This window comes from Oncorhynchus gorbuscha, linkage group LG16, assembly GCF_021184085.1.
Source record: "Oncorhynchus gorbuscha isolate QuinsamMale2020 ecotype Even-year linkage group LG16, OgorEven_v1.0, whole genome shotgun sequence".
NCBI classification, from domain to species: Eukaryota; Metazoa; Chordata; class Actinopteri; order Salmoniformes; family Salmonidae; genus Oncorhynchus; species Oncorhynchus gorbuscha.
In genome coordinates, this window is record NC_060188.1 from 18,441,896 (window position 1) to 18,457,831 (window position 15,936).

General features: G+C 43.6%; 1 protein-coding gene across 3 annotated transcripts in view; it reads left to right on the forward strand.

Moving 5' to 3' along the window:
• Positions 1 to 933: 933 nt before the first annotated feature.
• Positions 934 to 15,936, forward strand: part of plppr2a (phospholipid phosphatase related 2a) — a 56,161-nt gene continuing 41,158 nt past the window's right edge. For all 3 annotated transcript variants that reach the window (XM_046306253.1, XM_046306254.1, XM_046306252.1), the window contains exons 1-2: positions 934 to 1,298; positions 6,531 to 6,658. In XM_046306253.1, coding sequence (XP_046162209.1) covers positions 6,584 to 6,658 — 75 coding nt within the window. In that variant the 5' untranslated portion in view covers positions 934 to 1,298; positions 6,531 to 6,583. The remainder of the gene's footprint in view (positions 1,299 to 6,530; positions 6,659 to 15,936) is intronic.

The window sequence follows — 15,936 nt, forward strand, 5'->3', positions numbered from 1 at the left end:
TGGTGTTTGTTCTTCACTGGTTGCCCTTTTCAGTGGCAACAGGTCACAAATATTTCTTCTGAGTGGTGTTTCACCCAGTAGAGAGTTTATCAAAATGTGGTTTGTTTTCAAATTCTTTGTGGATTTGTGTAATCTGAGGGAAATATGTGTCTCTAATATGGTCATACATTTGGCAGAAGGTTAGGAAGTGCAGCTTAGTTTCCACCTCATTTTGTGGGCAGTGTGCACATAGCCTGTCTTCTCTTGAGAGTCAGGTCTGCCAACGGCGGCCTTTCTCAATAGCAAGGCTATGCTCACTGAGTCTGTACATAGTCAAAGCTTTCCTTAAGTTTGGGTCAGTCACAGTGGTCAGGTATTCTGCCACTGTGTACTCTCTGTCTATCTTTTTGTTTTCTCATTATTTGGTTGGGTCTAATTGTGTTGCTCTCTCTCTCTCTCTCTCTCTCTCTCTCTCTCTCTCTCTCTCTCTCTCTCTCTCTCTCTCTCTCTCTCTCTCTCTCTCTCTACACACACTCTGATTCTCCCTTCCACTATAACAGTTCCCCTCTGGCTGTTGACCCAGTCCTGTTTAACAGTGGCAGGCAGGCAGCCAGCCCCTATCTCTTCTCAGTCCTGACCTGCAGTATTAAACCGCACCAGCCCTAGATCAATAGCCATGTATTCATTGGATTGTGTGCCCTGAGGCAGACACGCTGCAGCCCGACACAGAGGCACACCTGAGCTCTCCCCTCCCTCAATCCCTCTCTCTCTCTCACACACACCACTCTGTTTGAGTTTTACATCCCCTCCCTCCCTCATTCACTGCGAGAGAGAGGGAGGACAGAGAGAGAGGGATGGAATGAAACAAGTTTTGAATACAAATGAGCTTCTCTCTAGTGGCACAGATACCACACATCCCCTCTCTCTCTCTTACTCACACACGAATACACAATCTTCAACACACGCTGCCTCTCGGTCTGTATTGGAAGACAGCGCAGCACATGCAGTAATTCCCGCCACTTAATTGATTAACTGCTTATTTGAAGTGGCTAATTAGATGGGGAGTGTGTCGAGTGTGTGAGGAGGGCTGGGGAGTCGCTAGCACGCTTTATCTCCGTGCGCGCGTGTGTGAGTGTCTGTCTGAGGAGCTCCGGTACCTCACTTCACTCTGGAGCAGGAGGAGGAGAGAAGAAGAGAAGAGATAGAGAGGCAGCTGGGTGGGGAGATTTTCACAGCACTCTCCCTCATCTGACATGGCCTCCGCGTAGGAATCCGGTGCCACTGCAACAGAGGAGCTAGGCAGCAGCGAGGTGTCTAAGGTAAGAGGGAGGGGGTGATGGGTTTTCCTCTCCTCCGTCTGTTTTCCTCTCTGTCTGCATGGGTTGCAGTATGACGAGCAGTAGCATGTTAGCATTGTGTTGTATGTCAATGGTTCAGATTGTGGTTGAGGCAAATGAGAGTGTTTTGGTGTTTATGTGAAGGTGAGGAGTGTTTCACCATGGTATTCCCCAAAGGGAAGCTCTAATAACCTAGCGTTCTGAAATCCTATTAGCCCCACTCCCCCCCCCCCCCCCCCCCCCCACGCCCTACCTACACCCTCCACTGCCCTATTAATAGTGTGAAGTGGAATTGTCTCTCTGGCAGGGGGGTGGTGTATGTTTTTAGTACCGCAAGTGAAGGAGTGTGTGTGTGTGTGTGTGTGTGTGTGTGTGTGTGTGTGTGTGTGTGTGTGTGTGTGTGTGTGTGTGTGTGTGTGTGTGTGTGTGTGTGTGTGTGTGTGTGTGTGTGTGTGTGTGTGTGTGTGTGTGTGTGTGTGTGTGCGTGTGCGTGTGTGTGTGTGTGTGTGTGTGTGTTTTATGCATTCTGCACACTGATATCTGCAGATTCAGCATGTGGTCTGGTTTGAGTGAAACATGTCGGTCAAGAGCAAGGCACACACACTCAACATACTACCATCCTGCATGCTTACTACATACACCTTGGTAATGCACCAAGACAACAAACAGTACAGTGATTAAAGGGACTTGGACTGATCTCTTTGAACGTGATTGGTTATAGGAGAGCAGCACAGGATAGCCACACACAGGGTGAAATAAAGAAGCAGACAGTGCCATGTAAATGCTGCATTGGACTGTACAAACACATTGAATATACTACCTTGTACCTCTCTGAGTAGTACTGTGTCAGGGGGATGGCTACATTCAAGGATGAAAGGATCAACCAGACTGCCATACACAGTGCCCTTCACAAAGTATTCATACCCCTTGACTTTTTACACATTCTGTTATGTGACAGTCTGAATTTAAAATGGATTACATAAAAAAATTGTCACTGGCTTACACACAATACCCCATAATGTTGAAGTGTAAATGTGTTTTAAAAATTAATTAAAAATGAAAAGCTGAAATGTCTTGAGTCAATAAGTATTCAACCCCTTTGTTATGGCAAGCCTAAATAAGTTAGAGTATACATTTGCTCAACAAGTCACATAATACGTTGCATGGACTTACTCTGTGTGCAATAATATTGTTTAACATTATGTTTTAATGACCACCTCATCTCTGTACCCCACATATACAAGTATCTGTAAGGTCCCTAAGTCAAGCAGTGAATGTAAAACACAGATTCAACAACAAAGACGAGGGAGGTTTTCCAATGCCTCACAAAGAAGGGCACCTATTGGTAGATGGGTAAAAAACAGCAGACATTGAATATATCTTTGAGCATGGTGAAGTTATTAATTACACTTTGGATGGTGTATCAATACACCCAGTAACTACAAAAATACAGGCAACCATCCTAACTCAGTAGCTGGAGAGGAGGGAAACGATTCAGGTATTTCACCATGAGGCCAATGGTGACTTTAAAACAGTTACAGAGTTTAAAGGCTATAATAGGAGTAAACTGAGGATGGATAAACAACATTGTAGCTACTCCAAAATACTAACCTAAATGACAGAGTGAAAAGAAGGAAGCCTGTACAGAGTAAAAATATTCCAAAACATGCATCCTGTTTGCAATAAGGTACTAAAGTAAAACTGCAAAATTAAAAACAATATCATGAGAATACAAAGCGTTATGCTTGGGGCAAATTCAACACAACAGTTCACTTCATATTTTCAAGCATGGTGGTGGCTGCATCATGTTATGGGTATGCTTGTCAAACTAGGGAGTTTTTTAGGATAAAAAGTAATGGAATTGTTCCTAAAGAAAAACCTAGTTCAGTCTGCTGAGAGACTGTTGAGACAATGGAAGACAAATTCACCTTTCAGCTGGACAATAACCTAAAACACAAGGCCAAATATACACTGGAGTTGCTTACCAAGAAGACATTGAATGTTCCTGAGCGGCCTAGTTACGGTTTTGCCTTAAATAGGCTTGAAAGTCTATGACAAGACTTGAAAAGGGATGTCTAGCAATGAACAACAACCAACTTGACAGAGCTTGAAGAATTTTAAAAAGAGTAATGTACGGATATTTTACAATCCAGGTATGCAAAGCTCTTAGACTTACCCAGAAAGCCTCACAGCTATAATCACTGCTAAAAGGTGATTCTAACATGTATTGACTCACGGGTTTGAATACAGATGTAAATGAGATATTTCATTTTCTGTAAATTTGCTCAAATGTTTTCACTTTGTCATTATGGGGTATGGGTAAGAAAAATACTATTGAATCCATTTTGAATTCAGGCTGTAACACAACAAAATGTGGAATAAGTCAAGGTGTATGAATACTTTCTGAAGGCACTGTACATTGTACTTTGCTATTTCATGTTCATATTGAATATTGCAATATACATCTGTGCAGATGAAATATATCTCTGCGCAGTTGTAGTATTTCTCAGTATGTGGTAGAAATATCTTGACGTGAAGGCAGCCGTGATACAGATTGTAGTGTCCAATTAGCCTATGTGTCCCCGGGCGGTGTGTGTCTGTACATGTGCCTGTGCATGTGTGTCGCATGCGTGCATGTTCGTGTGTGTGTCTGAGGGAGGAGAGTGGACATATGGTTTCCTGGGCTCCTCTCCTAAGACTGTAGATTCAGACCAGCAGGATATTGTATAGTTCTCCTCCTCCTCTGTGTCAGCTAACTAGTCACTATTCATATTAACAACCTCATACTCTTTCATTCCCTTCACATGTCCTTTCCTCCTAACCCCCTTCTCTCATTCTTTTTCTTGAGTTTTCCAACAATAGTTTTGCCTCCTCCCTCTCTCTTTCTCTGGTATTTTCGTCTCTTCCCTCAATTGCTCTCGCTTTTGTGTTTGTGTGTGTGTCTGTGGGCTGCAGTGTCTCAGTGACGACAAGCTGGCTGGGCTCTCTGATGGATGGCAAGCCAATAAGATCAGGACTCCTGTCACCCTGCCTCCCTAATCAGATCAAATCCAGCTGTACTCACACACACACATACACACATGCATGCGCAGGCAGTCATTTGCTATCAAACAACACTCTTTCTCCAATCTCTGGATAAATTGCCCCTGGTGTCCGACTTTTATCTTCCTCAACAAATCTCCCTCTCCTCCCTCTCCTCCCTTTCCCTGCCCACCCATAAGGTTTCTACAAAATACTACATCTTGTCTATTTGGTATGTAGCACATATGGACACAACGGCTTTCTCTTTGACAGACACTGTCCCATCTCAAACAGCAACACCTGTGTTCTGACCTGCTCTCATCCCTCCTCCTGACATCCTGATCTTAGGGACGTTAGACACCCGGCCGTCCACTCAGGCTGCATTACACTTCCCATCTACTGCTGGGATTAGTAGAGCAGGATCACCAAAATATCCTGTGTGATTTTACCTTACCTGGGGCATCAGCTTGTTCACGGTCACAGCTACAAGATGTTTCCTGGCCGGGCCACTCAGAGAGAGAGAGAGAGCTCTTTCTAAAAGCAGCCCCGCTTTGCGTTGTTCTCTCTGCTGCTAAGAGCCCAGTCTCATTCCTTATTCATCCTCACAGCCTCTCTGACATCTTGCCTGACTGACTGTCAGTGTGGGGGAAAAAGAGAAAGCTTTCCAGCACACAACACTAATTTCCCCAGAATAGAGGTCAATCTGACAACGCTATAGGATCTCTTCAGGATGACTTCTGGTCCACTTCAGAGGTTGGATGGCCGTAAGAAGGGCTCTGAGTTTCACCTGACCACCTGACTAGCAATAGACTAGCAATAGCCTATGACTAGGGCCTGAGGTTTTTCCTATAGTCAGGGAAAACCTCAATTCCGAGCTCAGGAGACTCCTCACTGACTGGGCACAATGTCCCGTTTGCATTGTTCCTGTCTGTCCCTTAGCCTTGCCTTCTTGCCTTATTCTTCGCCTCAAGCTAATTCTGCTGGGGATACAGTGTATTTCTATTTTATTTCACCTTTATTTAACTAGGCAAGTCAGTTAAGAACAAATTCTTATTCTACAAAAAGGCAAAAGGCCTCCTGCGGGGACGGGGACTGGGATTAAATATAGGACAAAACACAAATAAAGACAAGAGAGACAACACTACATAACAATATATCACGCACTACAGTACAATACATCACGCAAAGCAGCCACAACTGTCAGTAAGAGTGTCCGAGATTGAGTCTTTGAATGAAGAGATTGAGATAAAACTGTCCAGTTTGAGTGTTTGTTGCAGCTCGTTCCAGTCGCTAGCTGCAGCGAACTGAAAAGAGGAGCGACCCAGGGATGTGTGTGCTTTGGCGACCTTTAACAGAATGTGACTGGCAGAACGGGTGTTGTATGTGGAGGATGAGGGCTGCAATATATATCTCAGATAGGGGGGAGTGAGGTCTAAGAGGGTTTTATAAATAAGCATCAACCTTGCGATGGGTATACAGAGATGACCAGTTTACAGAGGAGTATAGAGTGCAGTGATGTGTCCTATAAGGAGCGTTGGTGGCCAATCTGATGGCCGAAAGGTAAAGAACATCTAGCCACTCGAGAGCAACCTTACCTGCCATGTAAAGTGTGTAGACATGACATTGAATAAGACACGCAGACAGAGAGGTGTGCCTTGGTTGGAATATAAATAGGTGTGAACATAAATGTGATTATGCAAATGTCAAGAGCATATTTCTAATCTCAGACTACTTTGTAGCATGCATTATTAAGATATGCTATTTCCATGTTGTGTTGTGTATTGGCTGGATGTATGTTTATTCTAGCTCATAAAGGTTCCATTCATTATAGTGGCATTTAGTGTTAGACACAATCTGTATTTTCATTTCAGCACTGACTCATCAGGACTGAGGGACTGAGGGAGAGGCTCATTACTGCACAATGATAGGCTTATATTATACTATTTAGTTGTTTATTTGTGTGTGTTGGGGAGAGTGGGGGGGAGTGTGTGGGTGGGTCTTTGCACTTTGTCGTATGGCCACAGAGGTAACATGTAAACAAAAGTGTTATTCTGTATAAGAACATCAAGACCCATTGTTCCCTCCAATGCTACATTCTTGTCATGGGATAAAACTTAATGTTATACTTTGAGCCTCAAGCTGCCTTTAGATCAAGACAACTCTTACTGACCTGGAATGCTCTTTCCTTCACAGGTGTGAGGAGAGAGAGAGTGCTGGAGAGAGGACAGGAGAGAGAGAACGAGAGAATGATGGCAGCGGAGGAGGAGAAGCCAGGTTTGAAGAGCAGCAGCTCCATCGTTCCCTGCTTCTTGTTTGTTGAGGTGAGTTGCCATGTCTTTCTTTTCCTGATTGGCTAAAATGACACTATTGGAAGGAGCTGATGAAATACCCTCTGGCTCCTCATGGATCCAGTAGAGCCTCTTCGTGCTGTTTGATGATATCTCTTTATGGGGAATTTCCTTTACCCTTAACCCTCCCCATATTCAGTTTCTCACCCCCCTCCGCTCCTCTCAGAGCTCAATGAACTCCATTCATTCTACTACTTGACCTCAATTGGCTGTTGTCTGCTGTCCAGCCGCCAGGGAACACTTTCATCTTTAGCTTCAGTGGAAAATGTTATAAATATTGTCAGCTCAACAAACATCCACCACACTGCCATGGCTGAGACTGAGTAACGTGGATATGGTGGAAAACAGTTGTCATATGGTATAAAATAGTTGTTATAGTATGTAATCTGTTCAGATGGAGCTTCCTGTCTTCACACTGCTACAATATGTGATCTCTGCTTCCTGTTTATATGAGTCTTTGCATCTGATCCATTGAAGTATTTAGTGATATCACAGCTAACTGTGTTTTGGATAGGTACTGGATGCTCTGCACACACTGTCAGGCACACACACACACACACACCGACACAGACTCACATACATACTACATAGGTACAAGGTGTTCTGTGTCATGTGAAATATGGAGGTCTATATGTGAGGTGTGATGTATGACATGGAAGGTGAAAAGTATTGTATGAGGAATGAAGTGCTATATTATATTGGATGTAAGACCTCGTGGTATTCAGTACAGTTGTAGTGATATGTGGGATTTGTGAAATCATAATGTGCAATATGTGATGTAGCAGTGAGTGAGTGCAGAAGATGTGACAGTGTGGTCTGACTGAGAACCAACCATTTTAACTCCTCTGTCCATCTCCCCTGACCCTCTCCCCGTCCCCCTCCCCTTCCCAGCGGTGTGTCACAGACAGAGCCAGGACCTGCTCTTTTATTTAGACTCACACCTCATCAGCCCGTTTCCATGGAAACCAATCAGTTGGATTAATTTTCTCTGTGTCTCTCTCTCTCCTGCCTCCTTTCATCCACTACCTACCCCCTTATGCAGGCTATAGCCTCTCTCCCTCTCTCTCTCTCTCTCTCTCTCTCTCTCTCTCTCTCTCTCTCTCTCTCTCTCTCTCTCTCTCTCTCTCTCTCTCTCTCTCTCTCTCTCTCTCCCTGAAAGTCATAGACATTTATTAGATATAGATATCTCCTTCCGTCTCTTCTATCTGAATGTGAATTTCAACATCAACAGCGCTTGTGCAGGTCAGTTTCTCTCAGCACTGGGATGATACAAAGGATGCATGGAAATGCCATTGTCAGAACACAGACATGCTTTTAGGAAATAATCCACTGTGTGTGTATAAGTAATCAGGTGTAGCAGAGAACTCAGCTTTTGGGTTGTAAAGGCCACATTAACATAAACAGTTATCCAGACCAATGGAGGAGGAAATACAAGCCCCTCTGATGGCTTTGGATGTACTGCTATTGGACAGCCGGTGCCATGTGATTGGGGTGTGTGGTGCGTCATGTGACCTAATATTGATGTGTCCTGTCCACACAGGACCATGTATGGGTTGTCACAGATTCAGTTTATGAAGTGTGGGAATGTGTCTTGTATAATGGCTGCGGCTTTAATGTGGAAGCAGGAATAACCTAATAGTTGGAAACATCACCTTCAATGAACAAAAATAAATAGTCAAATAATATGCTTTACAGACACTCTACTCTAATATTAAAAGCAACAATAACCTGTTTTACTCTCAATTTTTCAAATGTTTTACTTGGACTTGAAAATGACCCATTCTGTAATACATTGTGTGCTTTACCCTCTTATCAAACATGTCCCACTTTTCTCAGCCACTGTTATGGAATGAAGGGTTATGAGTCAGAATCATTGTGACGTTGGAGATTTCCTTGACTGCAGGGGTGTTTGTCTTTGGCTTGAGCAGTACTCATAATCATGTTTGTGTGGGCATCATCTATCTCTCACCACATGCAGTGTGATGAACCTTTCCCCTTGGCATGTCATGCAAGGACTCTATACCCACCAGAGGGCACTGTTGATGTACTGTTAAGGCTTTCAGAGCTGCTTTTGGAAGCTCAGTAATACTGTTTCGTCGGGGTTTTGTGTGTCTAACCAGAGTCAATTTGTCTTTATATTCTGCTAATGTTGAATTTAGCCAATGTAGCTCAGATTTGTTGTGTTGGTTTATTCACAGAAAGGACAAGGAATGGTAATGGTGACAATTTACTGTAATGAATATTCCACATTTGTCCATTTGAAAACGAGTTGCCTTGATTTTAGTAGAATTTTAATTAATGTTCAGAACGCACACACACACACACACACACACACACACACACACACACACACACACACACACACACACACACACACACACACACACACACACACACACACACACACACACACACACACACACACACACACACACACACACACACACACACACACACACACACACACACACACAGCCTCATTAACACTTGAAATAGGTGAAATAACACCTTTCCTTCTCTTTTGCTTCCTCCGTCTCTAAAAATAATGGCGGGTAACACCTGTCGGAGAGAGTCTTTCAAGTGAAGTGCACAAAGAACACACACACACACATTTTTTTTAGAGTGCTGTGATCAGCTGGAGCGCTAAGACGCAAAGAAAAACTGACTTTTCCTTTGGTTGCCATCTGGTAAATGTCCATTAAAGAGCTGCCCCTGCTTTATGTTTTTGCATCTGAATCAAAGCAGGGAGAATGCACTCAGCACTCAGCCAGCCAGCCAGCTCAGCTTGAGGTAGCTACAGCACAGTGTTTTCAGCAGCTCTGCACTGTGGAAGAGAAAGTAGTAGTTCAAGTAAAATAATGAGAGAAGCATGAATGACTGGTGAAAGACTGTGATTCGGAGGTCCCTATTTCACAAGTATTTGGACAAATTCATTATTTGTTTTGCTTTTATTTCAGATTATGTTGCACCGAATATAAGTGTTTCATGGAAATAATGATGAGTGAGAAAGGTACAGAGGCATAAATATCATGCCCTCCAAAAACTATGTATTGGGGGTTTGGCCTTTGTGCCTCTAACTTTCTCACTCATCATTATTCATGATTACATTTACATTACATTTAAGTCATTTAGCAGACGCTCTTATCCAGAGCGACTTACAAATTGGTGCATTCACCTTATGACATCCAGTGGAACAGTCATTTTACAATAGTGCATCTAAATCTTAAAGGGGGGGGGTGAGAGGGATTACTTATCCTATCCTAGGTATTCCTTAAAGAGGTGGGGTTTCAGGTGTCTCCGGAAGGTGGTGATTGACTCCGCTGTCCTGGCGTCGTGAGGGAGTTTGTTCCACCATTGGGGGGCCAGAGCAGCGAACAGTTTTGACTGGGCTGAGCGGGAGCTGTACTTCCTCAGTGGTAGGGAGGCGAGCAGGCCCGAGGTGGATGAACGCAGTGCCCTTGTTTGGGTGTAGGGCCTGATCAGAGCCTGGAGGTACTGAGGTGCCGTTCCCCTCACAGCTCCGTAGGCAAGTACCATGGTCTTGTAGCGGATGCGAGCTTCAACTGGAAGCCAGTGGAGAGAACGGAGGAGCGGTGTGACGTGAGAGAACTTGGGAAGGTTGAACACCAGACGGGCTGCGGCGTTCTGGATGAGTTGAAGGGGTTTAATGGCACAGGCAGGGAGCCCAGCCAACAGCGAGTTCATTTATGATTATCTATAATCATAGTAGCATCCGCATTAATGTAGAAGTGATCGGAAAAATGTATTTGATTCTTATTTAGGAAAAAAATAACTCCAAATTAGCACCATACATTATTTACCATTCATTTCTATTGGGCAAAATATGATCTGAAACCCAACCAAAACAAACAGCAACTACATCCAACAGGTTTGATGCACATCCAACAAGCTTGATGTAATCATTGCTTTTTAGGAATTGAACGTCCTTGAGATGTTTCTACAACTTGATTGGAGTCCACCTGTGGTAAATATCAATTGATTGGACATGATTTGGAAAGGCACACACCTGTCTATATAAGGTCCCACAGTTGACCGTGCATGTCCGAGCAAAAACCAAGCCATGAGCTTGAAGGAATTGTCCGTGGAGCTCTGAGACAGGATTGTGTTGAGGCACAGATCTGGGGAAGGGTACCAAAAAATGTCTGCAGCATTGAAGGTCTCCAAGAACACAGTGGTCTCCATCTCTCTTAAATGGAAGAAGTTTGGAACCACCAAGACTATTCCTAGAGCTGGCCGCCCGGCCAAACTGAGCAATCGGGTGGAGAAGGGCCTTTGTCCGGGAGGTGAGCGAGAACCCAATGGTTACTCTGACAGAGCTCCAGAGTTCCCCTGTGGAGATGGAAGAAACTTCCAGAAGGACAACCATCTCTGCAGCACTCCACCAATCAGGCCTTGATGGTAGAGTGGCCAGACGGAAACCATTCTTCAGGAGAAGGCACATGACAGCCCGCTTAGAGTTTGCCAAAAGGCACCTAAAACTTGAGAAACAAGATTCTCTGGTCTGATGAAACCAAGATTGAAGTCTTTGGCATGATTGCCAAGCGTCACCTCTGGAGGAAATCTGGCACTATCCCTACGATGAAGCATGGTGGTGGCAGCATCATGCTGTAGTGATGTTTTTCAGTGGCAGGGACTGGGAGACTAGTCAGGATCGAGGCAAAGATGAACGGAGCAAAGTACAGAGAGATCCTTGATGAAAACCTGCTCCAGAGCAAAGGTTCACCTTCTAACAGGACCACGACCCTAAGCACACAGCCAAGAGCGGCTTTGGGACGTGTCTCTGAATGTCCTTGAGTGGCCCAGCCAGAGCCCAGACTTGAACCTGATCGAACATCTCTGGAGAGACCTGAAAATAGCTGTGCAACCTTACAGAGCTTGAGTGGAGAAGAATGGGAGAAACTCTCCAAATACAGGTGTGCCAAGCTTGTATCATCATACCCAAGAAGACTCGAGGCTGCAATCGCTGCCAAAGGTGCTTCAACAAAGTACTGAGTAAAGGCTCTGAATCCTTATGCAAATATCATATTTCTGTTTTTTATTTCAAGAAAATTCTAAAACCCTGTTTTTGCATTGTCATTAAGGTATTGTGGGTATTGTGTGTAGATTGATGAGGGGAAAAAAACGATTCAATCCATTTTAGAATAAGGCTGTGACAACAACATTTTGAAAAAGTCAAGGTGTCTAAATATTTTCCAAATGCACTGTAAGTGAATTTGTCAATAAACTATGCCTTCACATTTTACTAGGCAAGTCAGTTAAGAACAAATTCTTATTTACAATAACAGCCTACCCCGGCCAAACCCGGACTACGCTGGGCCAATTGTGCACTGCCCTATGGGACTTCCAATCATGGCCAGATGTGATACAGCCTGGATTCGAACCAGGGACTGCAGTGATGCTCTTGCACTGAGATGCAGTGCCTTAGACCACTGCGCTACTCAGGTGCGGTGTGATATTTTACCGTTTATTTCTAAACATTAAAACATATACAGTGGGGAGAACAAGTATTTGATACACTGCCGATTTTGCAGGTTTCCCTACTTACAAAGCATGTAGAGGTCTGTCATTTTGTATCATAGGTACACTTCAACTGTGAGAGACGGAATCTAAAACAAAAATCCAGAAAATCACATTGTCACATTTCTTTCTCTCTGCATTGTTGGGAATGACACTTAGGTAATCATTTCACTATTAGTCTGCACCTGTTGTTTACGAAGTACGTGACAAGTAAAATCGTATTTGATGATTTGAGTTGATTAGAATCTAGATCCATCTCTTTACACTACACAAGTATCTCTCCTGGACTTTCCTGATTGGAGCATTCTACCATAATGCATGCAGGAAGTTTTTTATTCATTTTTTTATTTCACCTTTATTTAACCAAGTAGGCCAGTTGAAAAAAATATCTCATTTAGAACTGCGACCTGGCCAAGATAAAGCAATAACACAATAGAAAAATCTATGTACAGCGTGTGAAAATGTAGTTTTATTTTTTTATTTTACCTTTATTTAACCAGGCAAGTCAGTTAAGAACATATTCTTATTTTCAATGACGGCCTGGGAACAGTGGGTTAAATGCATGTTCAGGGCCAGAACGACAGATTTGTACCTTGTCAGCTCGGGGGTTTGAACTCGCAACCTTCCGGTTACTAGTCCAACTCTCTAACCACTAGGCTACGCTGCCGGTAGTAATATTAGGGAGGCAATAAATAGGCTATAGTGGCTAAATAATAACATTTTAGCATTAACACTGGAGTGATAGATGTGCAGATGATGATGTGCAAGTAGAGATACTGGGGTGCAAAAGAGCAAAAGTAAATAACAATATGTGGACGAGTTAGTTGGGTGGGCTATTTTCAGATTTGTTGTGTACAGGTGCAGTGATCGGTAAGCTGCTCTGACAGCTGATGCTTAAAGTTAGTGAGGGAGATATAAGTCTCCAGCTTCAGTGATTTTTTCAATTCATTCCAGTCATTGGCAGCGGGGAACTGGAAGGAAAGCCGGCCAAAGGAGGAGTTGGCTTTGGGGATGACCAGTGAAATTTACCTGCTGGAGCACGTGATACAGATGGGTGCTGCTATGGTGACCAGTGAGCTGAGATAAGGTGGGGCTTTACCTAGCAAAGACTTATAGATGACCTGGAGCCAGTGGGTTTGGTGACGAATAGGAAGTGAGGGCCAGCCAACGAGAGCATACAGTTTGCAGTGGTAGGTAGTATATGTGGCTTTGGTGACAAAGCCGAAGTCAAGGATCGGTAGGGAAGTCAGTTTTACGAGGGTATGTTTGGCAGCATGAGTGAAGGAGGCTTTGTTGCGAAATAGGAAGTCGATTCTAGATTTAATTTCGACTTAGTGTGAGTCTGGAAGGAGAGTTTACAGTCTAACCAGACACCTAGGTATTTGTAGTTGTCCACATATTCTAAGTCAGAACTGTCCAGAGTAGTGATGCTAGTCGGGTGCGGGCAGCGATCGGTCGAAGAGCATGCATTTAGTTTTACTAGCATTTAAGAGCAGTTGGAGGCCACAGAAAGAGTTTTGTATGGCATTGAAGCTTGTTTGGAGGTTTGTTAACACAATGTCCAAAGAAGGGCCAGAAGTATACAAAATGGTGTCGTCTGCGTAGAGGTGGATCAGAGAATCACCAGCAGCAAGAGCGACATCATTGATACAGTGGGGCAAAAAAAGTATTTAGTCAGCCACCAATTGTGCAAGTTCTCCCACTTAAAAAGATGAGAGAGGCCTGTAATTTTCATCATAGGTACACTTCAACTATGACAGACAAAATGAGGGAAAAAAATCCAGAAAATCACATTGTAGGATTTTTTATTTATTTATTTGCAAATTATGGTGGAAAATAAGTATTTGGTCACCTACAAACAAGCAAGATTTCTGGCTCTCACAGACCTGTAACTTCTTCTTTAAGAGGCTCCTCTATCCTCCACTCGTTACCTGTATTAATGGCACCTGTTTTAACTTGTTATCAGTATAAAGGACACCTGTCCACAACCTCAAACAGTCACACTCCAAACTCCACTATGGCCAAGATGAAAGAGCTGTCAAAGGACACCAGAAACAAAATTGTAGACCTGCACCAGGTTGGGAAGACTGCATCTGCAATAGGTAAGCAGCTTGGTTTGAAGAAATCAACTGTGGGAGCAATTATTAGGAAATGGAAGACATACAAGACCACTGATAATCTCCCTTGATCTGGGGCTCCATGCAAGATCTCACCCCGTGGGGTCTAAATGATCACAAGAACGGTAAGCAAAAATCCCAGAACCACACAGGGAGACCTAGTGAATGACCTGCAAAGAGCTGGGACCAAAGTAACAAAGCCTACCATCAGTAACACACTACGCCGCCAGGGACTAAAATCCTGCAGTGCCAGACGTGTCCCCCTGCTTAAGCCAGTACATGTCCAGGCCCGTCTGAAGTTTGCTAGAGATCATATGATCAGATGAAACCAAAATAGAAGTTTTTGGTAAAAACTCAACTCGTCGTGTTTGGAGGTCAAAGAATGCTGAGTTGCATACCTACTGTGAAGCATGGGGGTGGAAACATCATGCTTTGGGGCTGTGTTTCTGCAAAGGGACCAGGACGACTGATCCGTGTAAAGGAAAGAAATAATGGGGCCATGTATCGTGAGAGGAATGGGCCAAAATACCAGCAACAGTGTGTGAAAACCTTGTGAAGATTTACAGAAAATGTTTGACCTCTGTCATTGCCAACAAAGGGTATAGAACAAAGTATTAAGATAAACTTTTGTTATTGACCAAATACTTATTTTCCACCATAATTTGCGAATAAATTCATTACAAATCCTACAATGTGATTTTCTGGATTTTTTTTCTCATTTCGTCTGTCATAGTTGAAGTGTATCTATGATGAAAATTACAGGCCTCTCTCATCTTTTTAAGTGGGAGAACTTGCACAATTGGTGGCTGACTAAATATGTTTTTGCCCCACTGTATATACAGAGAAAAGAGTCGGCCCGAGAATTGAACCCTGTAGTACCCTCATAGAGACTGCCAGAGGTCCGGACAACAGGCCCTCCAATTAGACACACTGAACTCTTTCTGAGAAGTAGTTGGTGAACCAGGCGAGGCAGTCATTTGAGAAACCAAGGCTGTTGAGTCTGCCGATAAGAATGCATTGATTGACAGTCAAAAGCCTTGGCTTGAGGTGCCCCCATTACCAGCTCGGAAACCAGATTGCATAGCGGGGTAAGGAACGGTGGGATTCGAAATGGTTGGTGATCTGTTTGTTAACTTGGCTTTCAAAGTTTTTAGAAAGGCAGTGTAGGATAGATATAGGTCTGTAACAGTTTGGGTCTAGAGTGTCTCCCCCTTTGAAGAGGGGGATGACAGCGGCAGCTTTCCAATCTTTAGGGATCTCAGACGATATGAAAGAGAAGTGGGTGATTGCTGTCACTGTAGCCAGCTGTCAATCAATCTTCTGTGAATGTGGTCTCTTAGTATCACTTTGTCAAAGTTCCCCACCCTTTTAGTGTTTCATTTATAAGACCTATTTTTGGGATTAAATGTGTTTCAAAACATAGAATATGTGGAAACACCTTAAGCAGTTGGCTGCATAACTTTCTGCACTCCCCTTTCTCACTCAGTAGATTTCCATACACCCAGTTCTAATATGGTTAATATGTCTCAGGATATTTCAACATTTCAAATTAGAACCCAACATCGTAGACTGCAGCATTAACTGCTATTCCTGTGA